The 24,652-nt window shown below is 48.1% G+C and overlaps 2 protein-coding genes across 3 annotated transcripts; both read right to left on the bottom strand.

The window, feature by feature from the left end:
* Nucleotides 1–306: 306 nt before the first annotated feature.
* Nucleotides 307–5,475, bottom strand: ING2 (inhibitor of growth family member 2). Of its 2 annotated transcripts, none has more exons than XM_075091202.1 (2): nt 4,986–5,475; nt 307–1,581 (listed from the first exon to the last, which is right to left on the bottom strand). In XM_075091202.1, exons 1-2 carry the CDS (start codon nt 5,458–5,460, stop codon nt 911–913), a joined length of 1,146 nt encoding a protein of 381 aa, XP_074947303.1. In that variant the 5' UTR covers nt 5,461–5,475; the 3' UTR covers nt 307–910. The 2 variants fall into 2 exon arrangements, with proteins under 2 accessions (XP_074947303.1, XP_074947304.1); XM_075091203.1 differs by lacking the exon at nt 4,986–5,475 and adding an exon at nt 4,396–4,705.
* A 12,217-nt stretch (nt 5,476–17,692) lies between these two features.
* Nucleotides 17,693–22,813, bottom strand: CDKN2AIP (CDKN2A interacting protein). Its single transcript, XM_075091179.1, has 3 exons — nt 22,481–22,813; nt 22,241–22,371; nt 17,693–21,482 (listed from the first exon to the last, which is right to left on the bottom strand). Exons 1-3 carry the CDS (start codon nt 22,705–22,707, stop codon nt 19,789–19,791), a joined length of 2,052 nt encoding a protein of 683 aa, XP_074947280.1. The 5' UTR covers nt 22,708–22,813; the 3' UTR covers nt 17,693–19,788.
* Between the last annotated feature and the right edge of the window lie 1,839 nt (nt 22,814–24,652).

The raw sequence follows: 24,652 nt of genomic DNA, 5'->3' as shown, positions 1-24,652 counted from the left end.
TACATCCCACAGAATACCAGTCATGTGTCAGCTCTCTGGAGATTGATTCTGACAAAGATTTAATCACATTTTGCAAATTCAGTTCCCCAAGATGTCAATATGCCCTCCTCTCAAGGGATCCTTGATCTATATAGGCAGTAGCAAAACATGAACGATCAAGGAAAGAGTTTTGGCATTAGAGAGACCATGTTAAACAATAAAGACCACATCAGGATGCTCAGCAGAACCCCAATAAAACCTACTAAGAATATCCAAAGCTGTGTATACACCATAATTCTGTCATACCCAAAAACTGACTCCCAAGTGTAAAGTCACAAAGACAAGAGTTTAATATTGACCAAAAAAAAAAAAAAGCTTAAGTTAGTGGTATTTTCTTCCTTGAAATAACATACTGGTCATACGAAAGTCACTGAAGAGGTCTGCTTTTAGCTCGGAAGACTTACAGTTACAGCTGAATTCCAAAACCCTAATTCCAGATGTGTGATGTTAACACAAAAACTGAAAACTTAAGACCTGGGATAAAGAACAAATTCAGTTGTTAAGATTCTAGCAATTATGTGAGGCCTTTCCACACCTTTCCCATAACATGAAAAGTTCTTCAGTATCTTTCCCACTACCATTATTTCAAGATTCACAAGGTTCTTTAAAATACTAATGGGGTTAAATCGAAACCAAGCGCCATATGCTTGTAATGTCTTCTGTGAAGGTCTGAAGCCACCCTGTTTCAATTATTTGGTTATTCAGTGCAGAAAGTTAAAGATCACAGAAGGTATAACAGCTTTTAATACTCCATTAATATTATAGATTAAAAATTATTGCATAGTCTTATGCATTTCCTAAAACAGCGTTCTCTGGAAATTAAACATTTTAATATAAAAGGAGCAACTCTTTAAAACATGAATTGCTTTCACTACCTCGATCTTCTATCTTTTTTTGATTTGTCAGTACATTTGTCCATCGTTTTCTCATTGTCTCCTCTGCACTTGGGGCAATACCATTTCCCCTTTGGTTTGTAGGTAAGTCCAACACATGAAAAGTGGAACCACTCGATAGGACATTGTTCATTATCACATCCTATCATTTCGCCGTAAGACACTTGGTTGCATAAGCAGTAAGTCGGTTCGTTGGGATCAATTGCAAATTCTACGGGTGAAACCTCTCTCTCTTGTTTGGCTTTGGAGCGTTTTTTCTTCTTAGAAGATTTAGACCTTTTTTCCTTAGGTGGCTGGTCATCGCAGTCATCAATACCATTCGCTATATGGCACAGATCGCGGCTTTCGCTGGTTCGCTGGCGGCGAGGTCTACGTGAAGATCTCTCTGGCTGGCAGGACTCCATCTTTGCCTTTTCTAGAGGCTTTTCGTTCTCAGACAGATCTTGAAAACACTGAGAGTGTGTTTCCATTTGCCGGGCTCTATTCTCTACCAGTTCTAGCATCTGAGTAACTATTTGAATTTTTTCATCTCCAAGTTCTTGGCTGTTGATTAGTGCACGCTTAAGATGCTGCTGCAAGCGTTTCTTCTGAACAGGATCATTTTCTGACTTGTATTTTTCATAGACATCATCTATTTCTTTTAATGCTTCTATAAAATAAAGATAATAGGAATAATTACACAAGATGGAACACGCTCAAGAAAATATAGAAATGTATTTCTAACTGATGAGAAATAGTACAAATTTTAATTATAGTATACCCTAGTGGGCTAGATCAGATATTTTATTCAAATTGCATGTGGTCATCAAATCAGTGTTTAAGATCACAATCTGTTGCAAGGAAAGATGCTCAAGTTCTAAGAAAAAACAAGCTTATTTTAGCCATTAAAAAAAAAAAAGGGATCACCAAAGAAAGGGGACCATAGCTGCTGAAGTGTGGATAGTCCAGCATTAATTTCTATTGAGAGTCCTTACCACAGTAGTTCCAAAATCCTGGCCTACAAACCAGAGCAGTAGCTTATTGTACCATAGAGAAACTTAGAATTCATATATTCGTTACGTATCATGATATGTAACACTCCAGAATCAGGATATCCAGGTCCTCTGCCCTCCCCTTCTTCTTCATCTAAAGGTTCGGTGCTACACTTTCAAGTAGACATAGTTATAAAAGGATTATGACAACTGAAGCTACACAACAGCAAATTTACAATCAGGATTTAAATCAACTTAAACCCCTCAAAATGCTTTTCCTATTACCAAGACAAATTACAGCAAGTTGCATTTTAAAATTGATGCTGAACTTTTTAGAATAGGTGATCTACTGTTTAGTGCATCACAGGGTATTTTATGCAACTAGTAATCAGTGGCTCCATTTGACTTGTAAGCTTTTCTTCTTGCAAGCCATGCAAAGTAACTGGATGAATTGTGCAAATCTTTTGTAAAATTTAGTTCTTAGAAGCAAGTTTAATGAACCCAAATACAAGGTTAACAAGTGCCTTATTAGCCAGTCATAGTCTGTACTCTGTTGTTCTGTATTGCTGGATTTTAAAACAGTGTTTTCCAGACCAAAAGTTACACTAGATCTATGCATAAAAGACAGAGATTGCTAGCGCAGAAGGAAAGAGATATCAGACCTGACAGTGAAGCCTAACGCAGTGTTAGATACAGTACTGGTTCCTTCAGAAACAACTTAAGGATTTTATTTGAACAGGCAATGGAATTTATGAATGATACTATTTACTTCTGAAGTGAGAGGATATGCAGTACAATCTCTTCCTAAAGACCTGCGTTTCACAAACTGGTTTTCATTTTTAAAGAATTTGTCTGCATTGTGCAGCTGTGAAATGATTCAAGCTTGTGCTAAACAGAAGCCATAGATATTATCTCAACATTGTTCACAGTGATTTTTTTTCCTGCTGACATCTTGAAACAGCAGCTTAAAGCGTGAACGGACACTTTTTACTATAAATTCTGATACCTGTATAACAGGAGCCAACAGCATTTTGTTCTGTTCCAGACTTTCACTAGAGGAAGATAAAAATCACTACTCTGCCTGTCCAATAACTCACTTAACCTATTTTTTCCTCAATACTAGCATTCCAGCTACCATTAGAAACAGAAGCTTCATTTCCCTGCATCTTCAGTTGCATCACTTGCCTGTTGCCCTGACTGGGGGTGGGGGAAGTCTTACTCTCAGCTCCTGAAAAGCCTAGAGTAAGGTACTTTTTAGACTGTTGAACTAGAAAGGCACAACCAAAGCACAATATTCTGCAGCCACATTATATCCCACCCAGCCTTTTTTTTTTTTTCCTTTTTTTCTTTTTGGGGGGCGGAAGGAAGTGTAGGTGTAGTTACACAGATTTCCCATATCGGGAATGCCTTGCCCAGAACCACCCACAAGCAATAACTGTTGGCTTTTTCACGCGGTGACAGAGAACAACATTCACCCTATGCTGATTATTCCCTGGATGCAGCCCGTGCAGATATGCTGCACACTTTAAACGGGTCACCATCCATTAAAAAAGAGAACTTTTGGGTCGACAGAGATACAAGTTAACCAAACTCCTTGTCAGCCCCTAAGGTTAGACAAGGCATCCATATACCAAGCTAAATAGCTCTGAAACCCGTTAAAAAAAACCCCAAACCTAAACAAACAACACAAACGAAGGCCAAGCGCTCATTACAGATAATCTGATTTAAATTTGGTGGAGCTAACAGAAGCTAAAAGGACTTCAGTTTTCCAAGTACAGGAGTGGCTTTGTGCCTCCTACATGAACTATCACTACCTTTTAAATTAGCTGAAATTATACAGCACTGCTTTTACATCTTCAGGCTTGGGCCAAAAATATTTTTATTAAATTTTTAGGGAAGTTGGGTTTTTTCTTGACTTCGGAAAAAACGGCAACAAACCTCCGCTTTGGCCCAGTATTGTATTCGTGACTGGAGGAACACATTTAGGAGATACAGCCTAAATAAAAAACTGAATCTAATCAAGAGAGACCTAAACCCGTGGTCACCACAGACCAGGTAAAGAGGCTGCTAGGCAGTGCAGCCTCGACTAAGAATTCAAAATGCTGTAGACAAGTCTATGCCCTTCAGACCCTAAAACACAGAAAACTTACAAAAGGCTGTTGTTATGTATCTTCCCGGGTAATTAGAAAGATAATTGAAAAGATCCGTTTGCATTTAACGTCTGAAAGGCCTCAACGGTCCTGTCCCCCCGCCCATAGCGAAGCAAGCCTCCCACTAGGAGGGGAGATGCGGCTCTAGTTCCTGCTCCGCGGGACCAACCCTCCCCCCCCCCCGCGGGTCCTTCCCACCCGTGCTCCGCAGCACGGCTCCAGCGGGAATGCTCTCCAGGAGCCGGTCCCCCCGCGTGATTCGGCCGCAGAGGTGAAAGATGCCGCGGCCGCGTAGCCCCAGAACGCGAGGCGCAATGGATTTAATTGGCATTTAACCCGCACCTCGGCGGAAGCCCCGCGTTTGAAGTTCAGGGTAACTTCCCGCCCCGCCGACCCCCGCCATTGCCGGCGCTTTGGGCAGCCCCGCCGTGTGCTGCCCCTCGGGCCAGCGGTTTGCCGAGCCGCCGTTTGCCGTGGGGCGCGGGCACGGCTGTAAAACCGAGCCCCCCGCCCCGTCACCAGCAGCGCCGCCGCCGGTTCGATCGGCCGGGCCGCCCGGCGGCGGAGGGGAGGCGGTGCGGGAGCGGCCCCGAACGGCGGAGCTGGGAGCCAGGGCCTAGCTACGGGCAGCGAGGCATCGCCGGCTCCCACCGCCCCCGAGGCGGGGCCGCCGCCGCCACCCTCCCTCCTTCCCCCGGGAAGGACCGGGGGCCACCGGCACCGCCGCGGGTTCAGCCCCCCCGCAGGCCTCAGCGAGCGGCCCAGCCCAGTCCAACCCGGCCGCCCACCCCCCCCCCCCCCGCCGGGCCCGCCCCGGCTCCGGCCCCGGCCCCTCCGCGCCGGGCGCATGTGCGGCGGGAGGGCGGGCGTCCCCCGCCCCCCCCGCCGCCCGGTGCCCTGTGGCGGAGGCCGCGTCCCGCGGCGGCGCCCACCTTGGCACTGCGTGTCCATCTCCCGCAGCAGTGAGGCGTTGCGCTGGATGTCCAGCGGCAGCGACTCCACGCACTCCAGGTAGTCCTGCACGTACAGCGAGAGCAGCCGGGCCCGCTCCCCGCCCGGCGCCGCCGGCCCCGCAACCAGCTGCGGCCCCGCCAGCATCATCCCCCCCCACCAGCAGCACATCCGCCGCCGCGCCGCCCGCACCGGGCGCGGGGTCCTCCGCGGCGGCCCCGCACCGATTCCTCCTCCTCCTCCTCCTCCTCCTCCTCCTCCTCCTGCCGCCGCCGCCCCTCCGCCCGCCGGGGGCCGAGCTGCGGGGGCCGGGCTGAGGCGCCGTAGGAGTAAGTGCTGAGCCGGGCCGCTTCGGTTCGGGCTGCCCCTCCGCGGGGTCCCGCGCCCCTTCCCGCCGCCGCCGCCGGAGCAAAACCCACTCGGAGCCCCCGCCCCTGCCCGCTGGGCTGCGCGCATGCGCGAGGCCCTGCCCTTATAAGGCGCGGCTGGCGGCGCCGCGAGGCGTTCGCATTCTCCCGCCTTCCCCTCTCAGCCGTTCCTACTGGCCCGCCGCGCGGCAAGGGGTGGGAGCCAGCGCGGAGGGGGAGCTTCTCTTAAAGGCGCCCGCCTCCGCCGTTTCCGCGCCCAGGCGGTGTGGTGGTCCCCGTCGATGGGGTAGGGGGGGAACTACCGACGCTCCGCAGCCCGACGGCGCGCGCAGCGAGTTGGCTGTCACCGACCGGCCCGCCCCTCCCGGTGCCCCGGCGGCGCCCGCGCGTGGGTGTGAGCGTGCGGCAGTTGTGGGGGGCGCTAAGGCGCCACGCGCGCCGGGCGGGGCGGAATGGAAGCTCCCCCAGCGGCCGGGCGCCTTCCCCGCCATCTCGGCGCCCAGCCTTATCGGGCGGCCCGCCGCGTCCTCCAGCCCCGCCGCCTTCCCGGGGGGCAGCAGGAGCCGGCGTGAGCCCCCTGCTGCGGGCGCGGCCCGGCTGCGCCTGTGTGAGGCGAAGGTAGAGGGAGCAGAAACGACCGCCGGGTGTGAGTAGCCCCCCGTTACCTCCAGTTTCCAGTCAGCTTCTGCGGCCGCAGGGATGCTGACAAGGCGGGGAGCGGTGCTGTGAGGCGGCCCGGGGCCGCGGGTGTCTCTGGGGGGAGATCCCCGGGGGTCCCTCAGGCGCGCCTCCGCTCGCCTTCCTGGGGCGTGCTTATTAGCGCTGATGAACGCCTTTCTCCGGTCAGGCCGTCCGTGGTTATTCGCTCTTCCCAAAACGTATCCCGTCCCCGGAGGCCCTGCGGAGTTCATCTCGAGGGTGTGTTGGGGCTGTCCCGGGTTGCGCTTGTTCCCTGTGCAGGCCGTGAAACTGCACCGTATCTTCAGTCATAGTCCTGGACCTTTCCGCGTTTCCGGGAGGTAATACAAAATACTTCTGAGCAAGCAGAAGAGTGCAAAAGTTTTGCATTTGATGCGGAAACCTTACCCTTTGCACCGTCCTCTCCTTTCTTGGAATATTTTGGCATGCAAAATAATTTGCAAGCACTGATGGCACTAAATCTCTCAAAACGCACCTTTCTGAAGACATTGTGTCTGACAGGAGCGGACTGTGAGTTTCGTTGCAATAAAACGTATATGCACATTAAATTGTTTGCAAATGGCTTGCGTGTTTCTCTCCCAATGTTGTTGTGAACTATATCTACAACAATTTATTGCTGAAGAGCAGTTTTCATCACGAGGTGAGGTTTGTACCGATAGCAGAGTGACGGCCTATGTGCAGGGGAGGCAGGTTCCTGTCTGGTACACAAGAGTGTGCTGCATAGTCAAGCTTTTCTCACTGTAGCAGTTGATAGGGTGAGGCATCTACTTAATTCATATCCTTCAACTATATTCTTATAGCAGCAGTTAGGCTGTTCTTGCCCATAAGAAGAGCTACCTTATTTGGCTTTAAAGAAGAGCAAAATTAGTTGGGATAAACTATTACTTCGGGAAGCTGAGTGGCCTTCTATCCCAAGGAATCATTTCAGAGAGTTTTGAATAAGGCGTCAGAGAAGTTTAGCCTTTTGAAACACACTCGCCTGCCAACAAATTTCCCAATTTTGACTGAGTGTCCTGGCTTCCCCAAGGCTGTGGCAGAATTTGTGTCAAATGTTGGCCACAACAAATATAGTAGTAAACAAAAGTAGAAATATACATTTTAGCTATACAATTCTTCCTACTGGGAGAATGACATAAAGCAGATAGAATTACTAAAAGGCTGAGACTTCATGCCCACCTCTTTTTCAGGCATTTTTCTGAACTTTTCTACATGAATAATGATGGATAAGCATCGGGAAAAAAAAATCATGTAGAGTCTTGAAACATCCTGAGGAGACATTTTGCATTATATTGCATTTATATTTCAGGAATCTGGAAAAAAAGTGGAGGGAAATATGACATCTGGCAAACTTAGAAAAAAAAACATCATAGATTATTGAATTCAAGGGTAAAATGAAAAAAAAAATATCCAACCCCCAAAAAGCCCTTCTGTCTTACATTCCTACCTTTAGGTAAGTGGCTAGCACTAAAAGAGTACCCACACTCATCCTGTAGATAACATTTCAGGATGGCATGACCTAGAGTAGCGGTTAAGCAGCAGCACAGGTTGCGCAGAGAGGTTGTGTAGTGTCCATCCTTGGCTATTTTGGGAGCCTAACTGGATGAGGCCTGGATGAGTCTAACTGGATCAGGCACAACCTGATCTGGCTCTGAAGCTGGCTCTGCTTTGGTGGCCTCCAGAGGGTCCCTTCCAGCCTACTTTTTTCCCTACAATTCTGTGAATACATGATCTGTGCCAAATGGCTCCATGGCTAGTCCTATGACAAAAGTAGCGTGTTGAACCTTGCGGACTTTATCTGACCAGCCGCAGATCAGCATCTCACATGGTAGCAGGCTGCAAGTATTATTTTCTTAAGATCCCAGTTCACAAAAGTATTTAAACACATTCTTAACTTTCAACTAATGCAGCTGCTAAGCTGGTATCCTACGTGACAGTGATTTTCATACGTCTACAATGTTGAGTAATTGTAGCTGTAGACGGATGATTTTGGCCGAGTCAGCAATGCATTGGAAAGTTCATAAAGATGAATGAAAACAAAGTTGTAGGCAGTACTTTCAAAACATTCTTTCTTACGCTGATGTCACTCTGGCCAAAAAAACAGGAAGTCTGAAGCTCAGTGTGCTCATCTTCTTAAGAGGACACCTTCAACTTAAAATCCGTAATGCCAGTAAAAACAGCTGCTTCTTTTTTGTGTATTGTGGCTCAGATTAATGAAGCTAAGCCTCAGATCATTTTATGCTACTTGTCTAATTTTTGTGCAGATTTAGAAAGTAAAAATAACTTAGTTACCTTCACTTCCATCAGCAGTAAACTGCTGAAACTTTATTGTGTGGTGTTCATTGCTGTCACTTCTCAGTAACCAAAGCCCCATCGATTGAACTCTTTCATTTAATATTAACAGATAACGCTTGCTGTACAGGCAAAAAGCACTACTTGCATACCAGTGCAAAAGGACCTGGATTAATATAAGTGATACAATATTCTTTAGAAAGATGTTGGCGGTTTTGAGGTGTTGTGTTTCTGCTTGTAGTAAGTTTGAATGGCTGTATCGTTCTGCCCTTGCATGAAGAAACAAAGCTGAGAACTAGAGATTTCCCTTACAGAGCAGAAAAATAAAGCAAAAATGTTCATTAAACATTGACATGTTATTTAAAATTAAATGTCAATTACAATTAAATATTAATTTAAAAATAACATTTTGGCATCGCTTTTTTCCTGACAAAAAACTATGTATGCACTGTTGGTAAAGAAATAGCCAAGGAAGTCTTTTTAGAATAATTCATAACGTTTGTTACAGGTGGTTTCTGTTTTTAAAACTTGCTGTTTGTGACCAGGGGGGAAGCAGCATCTAAGGTACAGCAGAGATCAGCTAATGTTTCCTGAATTTAAATGTTGTCTGCTGGTTTCTAACACTTAAATAAAGATTTAAATTTTGAGTAGTCTTAAGAATGCAGCAGTAATGTTAGACCAGATGTCCCTAGGAAGCTCAGGAGGGAGGAAAGCAAGAATAGCCAGTCCCAATTCTGTGGTTTGATCATGCCTCAAAATGGCTAGGAGCAAGCACAGGAGAATTTTGATGCACTGGACTCAAGTTTGCAGGTTGGTAGCCTATGCGACCCAGCTATGTCTCTTCTTTCGATGACTGTGAGGATAATCTGGAGATAAGAGGAGGCATGGTAGAGCAAAACCCTGCTCTTTGTAGAGATGGACAGGCAGACTGATGTTTCCGCTAACCCTCTCCACTAAGTGGAGATTTATCAATTTGAGGTTGACCTTCACAGTGGTGTCGGGGGTGTGTTGTTAGGGTGTATTGCATAAAACCTGCCTCAGTGGTTGTCTTCTGAGAGTAAATAATACACAGAAGTCATATAGTCAATTTATTTAGATTTATTTATATGTCTCTAAACTACCCCCACTTTTCACGGAGAATAGATCCCAACAGTTTTGTTTCTTTATAATTTCCCAGTATAGTTTTTAAGAGTCCCCTTCTTGTGAAAGATTATTTCATTATATTATGGATTTTACTGTGATAAAATATTTGCAGTTGTGCCTCTCTTCTTTGTAATCCTGATCTTACATCCTCAAATTATAGCTGATTCCTGTCCTGTTTCACCTAATAATACACAAGTTCATTCAATTTTTTTCAGCTTTCCATTGATAGTACACCAGTACAGGCTGGGGGCTGACCTACTGGAAGGCGGCTGTTGAGAAGGACCTGGGAGTGCTGGTGGACAGCAAGCTGACCGTGATCCAACAATGTGCCCTTGTGGCCAAGAAGGCCAACAATATTCTGGGCTGCATTAAAAGGAGTGTGGCCAGCAGGGCAAGAGAGGTTATCCTCCCCCTCTACTCTGCCATAGTGAGGCCACATTTGGAGTGCTGTGTCCAGTTTTGGGCCCCCCAGTTTAAGAGGGACAGGGAACTGCTTGAGCAAGTGCAGCAGAGAGCTACCAAGATGATCAGGGGATTGGAGCATCTCCCATATGAGGAAAGGCTGAGAGACCTGGGTTTGCTTAGCCTTGAGAAGAGAAGGCTGAGGGGGGATTTCATCAATACCTATAAATATCTAAAGGGTGGGTGTCAGGATGGTGGGACTAGGCTCTTTTCATTAGTGCCCAGCAACAGGACAAGGGGCGATGGGCACAGGTTGGAACATACAAAGTTCCACCTCAATAGGAGAAAAAACTTCTTTCCTGTGAGCATGGCAGAGCGGTGGAACAGGCTGCCCACAGAGGTTGTGGAGTCTCCTTCCCTGGAGACATTCAAAACCCGCCTGGACGCGTTCCTGTGCCCCCTGCTGTAGGTGTGCCTGCTCAAGCAGGGGGGTTGGACAAGATGATCTCCAGAGGTCCCTCCCAACCCCTACCGTTCTGTGATTCTGTGATTCTGTGTGATAGCTGTGCTGGTTTTGGCTGGGATAGAGTTAATTTTCTTCACAGTAGCTGGTATGGGGCTATGTTTTGGATTTGTGCTGGAAACTGTTGATAACACAGGGATGTTTTCGTTACTGCAGAGCAGCGCTTACACAGAGCCAAGGCCTTTTCTGCTCATCACCCCACCCCACCAGCGAGGGGGTTGGGGGTGTACAAGAAGCTGGGAGGGGGCACAGCTGGGACAGCTGATCCCAACTGACCAGAGGGATATTCCATACCATATGATGTCATGCTCAGCACATAAGGCTGGGGGACGAAGAAGGAAGTGGGAACATTCAGAGTGATCATTTGTCCTCCCAAGTAACTATTAGGTGTGATGGAGCCCTGCTTTCCTGGAGATGGCTGAAGACCTGCCTGCCCGTGGGAAGTAGTGAAGGAATTCCTTGTTTTGCTTTGCTGGCATGTGCAGCTTTTGCTTTACTTATTAAACTGTCTTTATCGTAACCCACGAGCTTTCTTACTTTTACCCTTCTGATCCTCTCCCCCACCCCACTGCAGGGTGAGTGAATGAGGGGCCATGTGGTGCTTAGTTGCTGGCTGAGGTCAAATCACAACAATAACCCAGGAAAAGTTTCCACCTGTGGAAAAACAATGAAAAGCAGCATTATTGTTGAGGACAAGTCCATAAGGGCCTCTCTATTTGAAAGACCTACTTGGCATTTAGTGGAAATGCTCAAAGGATGATAACAGGGTGCTTCTTCTAAGCTAATGGAACAGAATGGATTTTTGATACATATTTCTTGGCGTGTATGCATCTCTGGTTTTCATGGGATGAAGAGGTTGAAGAATTTTCCAAGATACCAAGAAAAGAAACGCAAAGAAAAGAAAGAATTAGTACAAGCCAGATGGGCTTTTTAAAAAGCCAGCTGAAGAAAGCTATGGGCCATAGAAAGGTCATCTAGGACTGCCATAGCTGACCCACATATAGGTGATATTCCAGGGAGAGGCTATCCTTGCCAGGGCTACACAGGTAGTATTGTGTTTGTCTGGGTAAGCTATTCTTGAAAATGTCTCTTACATCAGGTCGTCCAAAAAAGATACTTCCCTGTAATGGAAGATGTAATCACTTTTGATTTTCCTTAAATATTAGGCTTGATTTATCTGGTGGAACACAAATCATATGGAAACAACCATTACTATTTTTTTTCTTTCATTTACACAAGTGTAGGACACCTAAAAATAAGACATGGGCTATCACCAGGTCATTTCAGTCAGGTGACAAACTAGACCAGTACATTTCCTGAAAACATTGGCATGTGGTTTTTTTCCCAGCTAGCCTCATCCTCAGCTGTATCAAAGAGCTCTCTAGCACCAAATAACAAACATCCTGCACTGATCAGGAGATCTATGTTCTTCCTTATCCAAATGCAAACATCTGTTCAAAAACTAGAGAAGTTCCACATTTTCTGCCAACATGCTCTAAAAGAAAATTTCTTCCTGAGCCCAAATTAGTGATCACTTGACTTATTTTAACATGAGGAAGAGGGCAGCTGCAATATTCAGCTCATATTTTTTCTTCAAACTGATGGGTTCTGTTTATTTCACCCCAGGCAGAGTGAAAAATGGAGTAAAGCGTGCAAACTAAGTTTACTTCATGCTTTGTTTTGTAATAACTATCTGTTTTTGCAGTTCTTCCCATTCAGCTTCCATACTCTACTCCTGTGTCTGTACCCAAAGGTGTTTTGAGGAGTTGATAGGCCCAAGGCAGGAGATGTTAAGCAAGTCACTTTTATATGACATCACTGCTTCCATCAGAGCGCACTGGCATATTGTTGCTTTGTTTTGAGCAGAACCACACTGCTCCTTTTCAAAAGTATCCGCTCCATTCAGAACACACTCTGGAGGTCAGCAGGAGCTGGACAACACCAGCTTCTCCCAGGTGCTGTGCAGCATGCTGGCTGGTGTAGGCGCTGCAGCTCCTTAGAGGAGGGGGACACTGCTAACCAGCTGAGGGGCAGCATCAGGCTGCTGTGATGGCCAGAGCCACATGGATCATTCCCTGTCATTTACAACACGGATCGCTCCGCTCATGGCTGAAGTAACAAGTCCCTGTTTTCCTCTCCAGGAAACAGCTTTCAGACAGTGACTTGTCTTCCTCACCTAGTGTTTTAAAGCATAAACAATCGGTTGATTTGCTTTCTGGCTCAGAGCCAATCACCAAGCCAAAGAACACAGGAAGCGTGCAGATGGTGTTTAGGGAAGCCAGGTGAGGAGTGGTAACAAGTTATCTTATGCAAATACGCAGCAACCGTCCTTATCGTCTTACCTGAGCCCTGAAGCTTGATCCTCTTCCATTCAAGTGGAAGAATCCAGGTGACTTTAATGGAAAAGAACTGAGCCCTTTTTGCGCACAATAAACAAAGGATATTTTATGTGCTCTTACCTGAGCTACACACGAACGTGCGTCCTGCGTGACTGTGACTCTGCTACTCACCACAGGTCATGTGAAAAACACATTCTTTCTTCTTCCTCTTGCAAGAAACAAACATACACAATCACACCTTTGTAATCAAGGTTGTGCAATGAGGGAAGGCAGCGCACCTGCAGGAAGTTTCAGTAGTTGATGGTTTTAGACATTCATAATCCTCTCTTGTATCGGGATGTTAATTTTCCTTTCCACCTCAGGAAATAAAGGTGGGAGTCATCCATCCAAATATGTCAAATGAGAGAGAATCTTAGTGTAAATAGGTCTTGCCCTAAAAATGTCTATAAAATGTCTTGCCCTAAAAATGACTGTAAGGGGAGTGCAGGTCTGTTGTCACAGATGTTAGTGAAATGAATTCCATTCCGTATGCGGAAATGGGGTAATTACATGCCTATAGTTACCATTTATGAATTTCAGAGTTCCCCTGAAAACTTGAAGAGAGTTTTGGCTTGCGTCATTAAAACTCCACACTGAACAGGAGAAAGCCTCATTACATTTCCCTCCTAGTGTGGTTTGTTTCTTTTTTTTTTTCCTCTTTGGAATCTGTTTATCCAAACCTGGTACAAATGATTAGTCTCTACTACAACTGAAAAGTCACTGCAAATAGCACCAGGGAGTAATTTAATATCTTCAAAATAACTCTGTAGCAGCAAGTCACCTGCATTATATGTTTCTTAGGGGTGCTGCTCCTGTGCAGTTTTTTCAGTGCCACCACTTACTTCAAGTTACAAAAAATTAGTATTATTCTATACTGCTAATATGTGACTGAAGTACACTTTTTTCCCAAGAACTGACAGAGTTTACGTTTGCTTTATTAGTCAGTTGTAATTGCAAGAAAAATTATTGGTTAAACAAGATTAATAGATCCCTAGCTTCTCACCCATCCTGTTCCCTGAAATAATAAACAGAAACGTGACATTTGCTCCAAACTAAGGAATGATTTGGGGTGGAAGGCTATTATCAAACTATGGGCAGCATCTGACTGAATATAGACTGTGGTTAAAACATAAACCACCAGAGGATTTGGAAAATCGGGCAAACATTGCTTAGATCGGCTTTGTTCCTAGTGACAAAGTATCTTTTGCCCAATGTGATTCATCTCTGAGAGTGGTGTTTAAAGCACGTGGTTCCGCAGCTTGCTTGGGCCTGACAATTAATGTTATGTGACCATCAGTGACAGCTCAAACTTTAAAGGGCTGTAGGCTCAACGTCAGAGCTGAATGATGCATTTTTAGTTGCAGGAATGCCACTGGAGGAAGAAAATACCTAACTAACTGGTAACCAGTGGAACCCAATCTTCCATTGCCTTAGCAACAGGCAGTTGTGCTCAGAAATTATCATGTGCTGTTTTCATATTAGCCTGCAACATATTTGAAACTATTACTAGGTATGAACATAAACCCCCTATTTCTGAACGCTGGCTTGTGAGTGTGTCTTCAATGCCGAAGGAAACCTCTGCTGTCACTTACAACAGGCCAGCCGTATGTCTGAATAGTCACATGCCAGCGCTGGTAATACGCCGCGCAGGCCAGCTTGACGTGGGCAAGTATCCTCGCTCCGCCACGTGCAGTAACTCTCTTCCTGTAATCACAGGCGTTCAGTGAAATTGCACAGGTTTTAAATGCAGGCAAGGCAGGGAAGTGGAATTAATCACAGCCTAAAAATTGATACTTCCTGACAGCAGATTTAAAATGGGGGGTGGTGCAGGAGTAACGAGCATAAATGGCAATATTTTCTTAAAAACACATAACCTAGTTAATGGCAATACCTTTGCTGTGGCAGTGGCAACTAACAGAACCTTCCAGGAGGCACACAAATACAAGTTAATTGTTAAATAGACAAAACAGTGTGGCATATTATACGCTATGCAGAACATTGCAAAAACGCACATTTTTTAGCTGAAAGGGAAGCTTAAAAACTAGGCTATGAAGCAGATATTGCTGTTATTTTCTCTGCAGTTTGCATCTTATAAAACGGGGATAGATCTGCCTAGCAAGAGAGAGAGTGAGCATCAAAACAATCAATGTGTGCTTTTTCCCCCCAAGTCTTTGGACCACTAGACCGTGCCATGTCAGCTTATTGTCATCTATAGCCAAGATGAATTTGATTTTTGATGTGTTCTCTCCTGTTAACGAATTTGAAAACCAACATTCACCATAAACTACAGGTGGGAGAATTTTGTCCAACACGGAGAAAAGCAGCCCAAATTGTTAAAGTAGTGCTGTAGTGCATCTTTAGGGCCCGAAGAGGAAAAACAAACCCATGTCAGCCGCTGCACAAGCTTCAGCTTGTCTACACACGCTTGTCTGCAGCCTTCAGACTGTACTGCAGGTGCTACCTGCACTAGAGAGGGATGATAGCTCATGAAACGTTAGTTTCATACAGCCTTAGATACATCCTTTTTAGCAGATGTGAAACTGGGACACTGGGATTTCATTACAGTCTCTCAATCAGAGAACTTCATGGAGCTGTGCCCTAGTTTAGTTCTTTCTTCTGGGATGGCTTGATAGCATTTTAGTTTGAAATCACTTTTTTCCCACGTACATATAGTTGATCATGTGAAAAATTATGGGAGGAAAGAGAGAAAGATGCTCAAGTGGCTAAGACAGCAAGCAAAATGACAGCTCGAGCAGGGTGGTTTGTCAGCCCTTTGTGCACCTTTACCCTTTCAAAGCTCTTGTGTGAAGCAGTCGGAGCTAATTCTGCTCAGAGCTACTCCCTGTGCTGCACTCTGGTCACCTCTGCCTAGTGCTGAGGTCTGACATGGCTGAAAAGATGTCAGCGCGAGGATACTGCTGGAAGAGGAGTGGCAGATGTTGGAAACCTGCAGGGTTTGCAGACTGTACTGTGCCTGTGCATGGGCCATGTGCCTGTAGCTCAGGCAAAAAGAAAGGTGCTGCTCGTTCAGCTGGCCTGGGCTCACCACCAGAGCTTCAGAAATACCAAGCAAGCATGAACCAGAAGGAAGTGTTGGCTCTGGGCTGCATGGGTGCCCTTTGGGTAAGGTGAGCACTAATCACACTGGGCCTGAGATGCCTGAACTTGGTGTTATTTTGGGGATCTCTGCCAGCACTCTCCTGTTGTGTTTCATACCCAGCCGTGATTGTAGGGCTCACTTCCATGGAGTTGAGCACGGTGACCTGTTGTTTGCTTGATACACTAGAAGCAAGAATGGCACTGCCTATGAAATGAATTCAGTTTATTAGTGCGGCTAGTACGTACGTGCGTGCGTGCGTGAGTGCCACAGGCAGCAGCATCTTGCGTAGTATTGGGGTGCGTAAGCATGAGAATCTGCCTGGAGCGTGCAGATATCACTGGTGCCACTCACGGGTGGCAGGTGCCGGCCTCCTCTGGAGGCGAGCCCGGGGAGAGCGGGAGCACGCCCTGCCCTCACAGCCCTGCGCAGCGATGTCTGTGCTCCGCGCTACATCGGCTTCCGTGCTGTCACCTGGACACGCACCGGGCCCTCCTGCGTTCCATGTGTAACTTCTGCGTGGTGCAAAGGAACGCGACGAATCAATTCCACCGGCCTCTTGCTTTTCCTGGAGGAGGGAAGGAGGGAAACCTTCTTCGGGCAGGGACAGGAACGTCCCGCCGCCGGCAGCGGCAAAAGCGGATGTCCTGAGAGTGAGCCCCGTTCTGTTGGTGCGCCTGCGCACTACCTGCGTTCCTGTGGCCGTGACGAGAGCCCGCCCCGCGCCCGGCCGCTCGGCCCGGAGGCGTCTCGGCGGTGGCTGCCCGGGGCACGGCGGGCGGGGGCGCCGGCGGCGCCCGGCACTCTCTGCCGGCGGTCCGGGGACTTTCCCCTAGGCGGGCGCGTGGCCCATGAGGAACAAGCGTCCTCCGTGCGTGGCCTAGCCAGCAGGTCTTCAGGGCATCCCAGCCTCGTTCTGCTGCACCCGCCGCCTTATATGAGGCGGTAGCCGGGGCGACCCCGAAGGTAGGGCGAGGACGTTCGCCGCCCCGTTTCCCTTTCCGCCGGTCTCCGCAGGGAGTGCACAGGCAGGGAGGCCGCCCCCGCCGGAGCGCCACGCACTCGGGTGGCCGCAATACCTGCCCCACTTAGGGTCCGCCGCCCTGGGAAGGCATTACGCAAATAAAGGGGCGTGGCTCCGCCCCCCGAGGCGGGCGGCTGGCTAGGAGCCACGCCCCCCCACGACGGCGCCTGCGCGGGGCCAGCGGCGGACTCCCGCCGGGGACAGGCTCCAGCGTCGCCTTGCGGCCGGCGGCTTCCCCGCTCCGTCCGCCGCAAGCCGGGAAACCGAGCCTGGACCGGGAGCCCCGTGTAACCCGCTCCCCGCGACCGGCTGCCCCGGGGAGCCAGCCGTGCGCACGGGAGCCGTTCTAGCAGCCCCCAGGGGAAACAGGAGTCTTTCTAACGGCTGCAGTTTCCTGTACTCCCGCGGAAAACCCAGGGGCGGTTTTTCTTTCGGTTGCTCGTTCCATTTGTCCCTCCCGAGACAACTTTGCACCCCTACAGCGTTAGCGCGTTTGTTCTAGCAGGGTCAGGCGAGACCGGCATCCCCATTGCCAGAGACCAGGGCAGCACCCGGAAGGCAACCCAGAGGCTTTAGAACTGACAGGACTGCACAAACACTTCTTACCGCGGCCAGTTCTTTGAAATTCTTTCTTTCTTCCTTCAGGGTTAATGAAATGTTAATAAATTCTCATCCAAATACTTAATGCTATTTACTCGTACATTGGGATCTGCTTGTTGAGCTGCTTTCCACACAGAATGTGAAACAAAAATAACACACTTCAACTTTTAGTTTCTATTAAGAGTAGCTACGGACTCATCCTTTAATGAATCACAACCAAACATCAAAGAGGAGTAACATTCAAAAATTCTAAAAAAAGTAAGCTTAAGTCAGGACTTTAAAAAAAGGCATCTAGCACCTCAGCCTTTCAGCACAGTTACCCTCACACCCCCTTGAGGTCAGTAAATACTGTGAGCTTGGCTTTTGCAGACAGGAAACACAGGAATTTCACATTGCAACACGCACGCTGCGATTCTCAACCAGAGAGCTGGAGGTGCCCAAAGGAGCGGCCAGAACAGTGGTACTTCAGAGGGCACAGGACGCGATTCCTGCCCAGCAAAAGCAGTCATTCTGTGTCTCCACCTGAGCAGGGTGAGGCTTTGAAACAGATCTCATGCCTCCTGGCAGGAACACCACAACTCCTAAGCACGGCACGGAACTCGCTCTGCGCTAGAAGCGGCACACAGCGACTCTTACACTGCGTAAGAACGTTGGGCAGTGCTCCAGAAACACCGAGGGGGAACTCCTGAGAAACCTAACTAGAGCAAAGGGTGATCGAGGGCGCAGACGCACAGGGGTCAGACGGAGGAAGTTCTCAACCGGCCGTCGGGAAGTGTGAACGCCTTGCAGGCTCCAGGTGCTACGGACCGGACAGCCACCGCTGTTCAAAAATCACGTAGGGTACAGTGTAACAATGCCATTGTGGTTTAGTCCCAAAAATCACAATAGAACTTGAAGTCTTTTAGCAGACATACATACTACTGAGATCCCAGGAATTCCTACTCACTCCTGTAGCACTCGATCAACGGATCTGTCAGTCAAGTGTAAGGTCTCCATTAAATGATGCTAACTACTGTAATCGGACAAGATTAATTCAAAATAGCACTGAAGACATCATGTTTTTACAATTACATGTCATTATCCAATATATCAAAACATGCAGTTTGTGCAGGTATTTCAGTAACATTGAAAATAAAAGGTAATCTCCCACTTTCTTTGCTTCAAACCTTTCTGTCCATCCTGTAAAAACGTAGAAAAGGAAGGGCTCAAATACTGCGAGGGCTTTACAACACGCTCACTGTCTCTAGGAGACAGTGGCGTCTTCATTTTGCTTATCTTGGTAAGCATTACAAAAGTAGAAATCGATATTCTCTAGGTCCGCTCTAGCAGTTTTACAGTATTTCAGCTATGCATCCAAAGAAAACAGCTCATCCTTACGGGATTACACCTCGAAGCCACTCAAAGTAAAGCTCTTCTTAAGGTGTTGCAAAGTTATTGAAATGGCTGGATTATTTAATAGCCACAACCAAAGTACTATAAAAGCATATCCCAGAGGTTTTATTGTTTTAGTAGCAGCCAAAATATGCTGAAGTGTAGAAATCCATGTTTATTTGAAAAAACTGTAGATGATATTTCACAATATAAATTAAATCTGCTTACAGAGTTTTGGTGGCTGAAGCAGCTGCGACATGACTGCTAATTGATAACCTGTCAGTATAGCGTTAAAGGGGATCTAACCTGCTAGTATCGTGTTCAACGGGATCAGGGTGTCGTTTATATTGCGAGTGTTACGACAGCCCATAAAAACAGTCAACCAACTATTTTATCTCCTGGCACGAGCAACAGTGAACATTATGAGCAACACACCTGAAACAGATGATTCAGCTTTTTGACTGAAATTTTGAAACAACTTTCAATCATTTCAAGTATTATGGTCCCTATATATATATACTTCTACGTGGCTAAAAAAGACGTGGTAGACAATTGAGCAGACTGCCATCAAATCGTAAGAATTACAAAATTCTCAGGTTTTAAACAGCAAATTGTACCTTAATTGTTTAATTAAAAATAGAAGAATTAGGTAGACTATTTTGCAAATAAAACAGCACACTAGTGTGCTATATATTAAGGCATACCTTTAAACGCGCACTTGTCATCTCTAACAAGTTTTATACAACTGCTACCGAGTGAAAGGGCTATCGTTGTCTTGCAAAACTGAGAAAGAAATACAAAATATCTGGAAGCCTACATTTTTGAAGTACAAAATTAACCTTTAGTCCTTGTCTTGAAATACTATACACGGTACAAACAGTGATCCTCCCCTACAAGATCTCACGAGGATTTCTTAAAGCCGGAGGTAAATTCGATGGTTTTGACTCTTCATCCAGAAGTACCAGATCTTCGATTTCACTACCTTTGTATTTTCTTTTACATATCTTCACAATAACTTTCTTCTTGAGGAATAATTTCAAAGCTTCTCTTGAAGCAACTGCTTTGGCATTTTCCATACTTTTACCGCAACCAGTACCCAAGTAGACAGACTTGCACCTCAGTTCACAAACTATATTTTCCAGAGAGCTCTTATTTTGAGGCAAGTCTGCAAGTTCTTTCAGGGGAACAAATGCAACATCCAACGTGGCTTTTACAGACTGAATAGATGAGTTCAGAAGTTCTGCGTGATTTACGTTAGGACTGAAGCCTCCGACAGCAACCAGTTTCCAGGCTACAGCTTTGTATAGTCTGTTGAAAAAAGGTTGTCTTTCCTTTGCATCTTCACTGGTTAACGGCTTGCACAAAGCCTTAGCAGGGCTCTCACCTGCCTGTGAGCTGCTCTTGGAGGCAAGCTGTGCTGAACCAGCTGGTGTGCCACCCTTGGAGGCCAGCAGGGAAGCACCTGCCTGAGCTCCACCTCGGGAGGCCAGCGACGAGGGACCTTGCTGGGCGCCACTCCGAGTGGCCAGCAGCGAGGCAGCCACCTGAGCACTGCTCTTGGAAGTCAGCAGTGAGGATCCCTGCTGAGCGCCGCTCCGAGCAGCCAGCAATGAGGCAGCCACCTCGGCACTGCTCTTGGAGGCCAGAAGCGAGGAGCCTGGCTTAGCAGTGCCCTTGGAGGCCAGCAGCAGCGAGGTGCCTGCCTGAGCGCCACTTTTGGGGGCCAGCAGCAGCGAGGCGCCTGCCTGAGTGCCACTCTTGGGGGCCAGCAGCAGCGAGGTGCCTGCCTGAGTGCCACTCTTGGACACCGATGCTGGGGCACTCGCTTGGTTTTTGGAAGACAGCAACGTAGCACTTGTTTGTGGGGTGCTCTTGGTGGTCGGTGGCACCACTGCTGCCACCGTCTCTGCCTGCGGGCTGCTCCTAGCAGCTGGTGGCACAGCTGCTGCCACCACCTCTGCCTGCGGGCTGCTCTTGGCAGCCGCTGCCACTGCCTGTGGGGCACTCTTGGCAGCCAGTGGTACTGCCGCTGCCACTGCTGCTGCTTGCGGAGCGCTCTTGGCAGCCAGTGGCGCCGCCGCTGCCTGCGGGGCACTCTTGGCAGCTGGTGCCGCTGCCGCTGGCACCGCTGCTGCCTGCAGGGTGCTCTTGGTGGTTGGTGGCACTGCCGCTGCCACCACCTCCGCCTGAGGGGCACTCTTGGCAGCTGGCGGCACTGCACTTACTGTAGTTTTCTTTTCAGGAGACCGCACATTTTCAGACTTGCTTTCCTTAGGTGGAGTTGCACAAGACTTCTCTCCTGACTCTTTTTCAGATGAAGATGGATTTTGCTCAGTAGTATTTTCGGCATTAGCAGGTTTTCCTTCTGCTTCTATGTCTGATGCTGTGATCATTTCTTGATTTGAACTGCAAGTTGACTGGGAGCTTTCTGGATCTTTGCTAGTATCTTTTTCCTGCTTTTTTGGCAGTGTACTCTCTGATTGTTTTAGGGCTTCTGCCTTTGTCGTTTTTACATCCTTTCCAGCATCCTTAGAATCCTTGCTTTTCTCAACAGCTCGCTTCTTGGAGGGCTCCTCTACCCCTTCTGCAAAACAAGTGAAGTATATTATCCTCTTTAACTTCTGCGCTATGAAATATCTATCCAGAGACAATCTATTTATTTGCCAAAAGTTCTAGTAATAACCTCTGTGAATTTAAAAGGTATATATTAGGAATACACCTTGAACTGCATTTTCAAGTATTAGCCTACTATTTCAGAATACTTCAGCATTTTTTGACAAAAAACTAAAAACACTCAGGTGCAAGATTTCAGGTTTTGGTTTGGGACCTGTAGGCAATTATGTGTTTGCATTCTTGAAGTCCAAACCAAAAATTAACAAAGTACATTAAGTAGACTATCTTACCTAAAAAAAGAAAAAAAAGACATATTTTGTCTACTAATATCATAAACACATCTTTAAAAGACCACTTTAAGAATTTCTTTAAGAAACTGAGTTTCTCACAAAGCAACAGTGTCTGACTAGCGCTGAAGGCAAAGTAAGAATAATACATTTAAGCTAGAGTACAAGAGCCTTCATCGCATTAAAAAAATAATCAGCTTACGGGGCACCAGCTGTAGGTATTCAAAGCAAGAGCTCTACATCACCAACGGAATACTTATACATTATGTCTATTTTACAGGTATTATACAAGGGAAAAATAGCAGAGGGAGGGGAGACGATTAACAAGGAGTTTTAGAGGTAAATTATTTCGACTACTTTCTAAGCCCGAGGTAAACGGAGGACATTGAAAAACAAGCATTTTCTAGACTCCTATGTATTGTCACAGCTATGATCTGCTAACCATTGCTACTTGATATGCCTCTTTTCTTCACCTTGGCAACCAGTTCATCTCTCGTGGTGCGGACGGGCGCGCTGGTCACTTGGATGCCTTCGGCCATTTCCAGCGCCTTCTCCATGACCTGCGGCGGGTACCTGCAGGGGCGACAAGGGGGGACAAGGGGAGGGGAGGGAGGGGAGAGTGGCGCCGTGCCAGCCGGCCCCCGCCCGCCCCGCGGGCCCCGCCGCCCCGGCCGGCACTCACCGGCAGCCCAGGAAGACGTGGTTGGCCCAGACCATGGAGAGGGACACCAGGCGCTGGAGCTGGGCGCTGCCCGCCGCCGGCGGCTCCCCGACGTTGCGCAGCAGGAACTCCCGGCGGTGCCGCCAGTGGTGCTCGGGCTCGCAGGCCCCGCGCAGCGCCTCCGCCCACGCCACCTCCTCCGCCGTCCGACCCAGGGGCTCCGCCGCCTTTCCCGCCGCTGCGGCCATGGCCGACCCCGCCCCGGCTCCGGCTCCGGCTCTGGCTCCGCGCGCGGGGCCCCCCCGCCACCCCCCACAACGGAAACAACCGCCCCGAGCCGCTCCGCGCCGCTCCTTCCGGCCGCGCGGGATGACCTCACAACCGGCGCGCGCTGCCGCCCGCCACCGCCCCAGGCTGCTCTGCGGCAGCGCGAGGATGGGGGCTGGGGGTGGTGACAGGCGTCCCGCTGCCCCGTCCCTCCCTCGGGGGCGAGGGGCGGCGCGGGCATGGCTGCCCGCCCCCTGCGCCGCTCGGGCAGTGCGCGCACAGAAGCCTTGCTCTCTGGTTTTTTTTCCGTCGTCCTGCTGGCGGATTCGTTCCGCCCTTGCCGAGGTCGGGGTTCATGGGATCAGCCCGTGTCTTTATGTCCTGGGCGTGTGATGGGAAGGCGCGTGGTGGCGAGGAAGTGGGTTGTTGTGGCATTTTGCGGGAAATATTAATACATGAGGGGTTCTAGGTACGGGGCTGCTGGTGCAAAGGGTTCAGGTAGTTGCTCGTGACGCTCTGTAGGCTGTCTTTACGTTGCAAAAGCTTACCCCAGAATTACATTCAAAACCACTTGGAGAATTCTGTTTGAAAATATCCCAGGCTTCGGTCTGCCTAGATGGTGCTTGACAAATTAGTGCATCGGAGAGAGTTTTGAATTCCAAAGGGCCATCCCCTGACGGCTGCATTCATTTCCCACCCCTCCTTCCCCCCCCCCCCCCCCCCCGCCCCCATCTCGAATTAGAAGTTGGTGTTTGCGTAAGTTTTCAATTTTTAACACCTACACGTCATCATGAAGTGAACTACAAGACATCCCATTTTAAGGAAGGACTCTCTCCTTCAGTGACTGTAATGTCTTATTTCATATGAATTGTTGTGTAGTGATTTAACTTGTAGTACCTCCATGGTGCAAAACTAAGTGATTAAGGAAACTAAGCCTGAAAAAAATAGTCCACAACACTTTTGCTTGGTATCCATTGTTAGAGTGGAAGTGCTCTTCCTTCGTTTTCTAGGTTAGCCCATGCAATGTTACCTCATGCATTGACAAAGACAAGTCAGTGACAGAGCACGAGTGAACAGTGATGAGTGGGAGGGGACCTGAAAAGCTCACTACTGTTTTGTATTTGCACACAGAGCAAGAAAAGGGCGGAAAGTTTGTATACTCCGTGGTGCGGGTGTCTTGGAGCAGAGGGTTTGTTTAGAAATTATGTCAGGAGGTTTAGAAACAGCACTGTGGTCACCACCGGTGTAGTGTTACCTGCCTGTTCCCAGGCATTAGTTGTATCAGTCCTGCAAGTGGTTATCTGGTAATGTAGCCTGAAATATGTGAAGGGCATGATCTGTCACACTAGGGTTTCCACCTAGAAATGAGGTGGGCCTGTCTCCGAGACCTCTTAAGTCTGTGATACCACGATTCGTGACCTCGGTGCCAATACAGACCCTAGATGTCAAGGATGAGTGGAATCCCTGGCAAACATAGGTTTGAATTTGCACTCGAGCCGAGATCATCCATGCTGCCAGACTGTTTGTTCACACTCTTCTCTGAACCAGTTTGCTTTCTAACAAAGCCAGCTGGGACTTGGCCCAGGCTTGAGATCTGTCCCTCAGGGACAGCAGGAACTCAGCTAGGCCTGAGTAGCTGTAGCAGGACTGCCTGTACTTTTGCAAAGATAGCAGAGCAAACAGCACAGCCTTGAACGCCCCATCCTCCTCCGCAGGCATCTGAGCTGCCAAGTGAAGTCACTAAGGACTAGTCCATGTTGAGCTGGTCACATACCAGTTAAGAGTAGGAGCTGGGGAAGGTCAGGCTCCAGCAGGGGCAATGCTGTATGCTCAGAGGGATCCCCAGAAGTCATATTCTGGTGTTGCTGGGTGAATGTCAGCTCCTGACACCAAACATTGGAGGTAGGCCTCCACATCTCAGTGTTT

This window comes from Phalacrocorax aristotelis, chromosome 4 (genome assembly GCF_949628215.1).
Source record: "Phalacrocorax aristotelis chromosome 4, bGulAri2.1, whole genome shotgun sequence".
Lineage (NCBI taxonomy): Eukaryota > Metazoa > Chordata > Aves > Suliformes > Phalacrocoracidae > Phalacrocorax > Phalacrocorax aristotelis.
The sequence above is the reverse complement of the archived record's forward strand: the minus strand, read 5'-3'. Positions and strand labels throughout refer to the sequence as shown.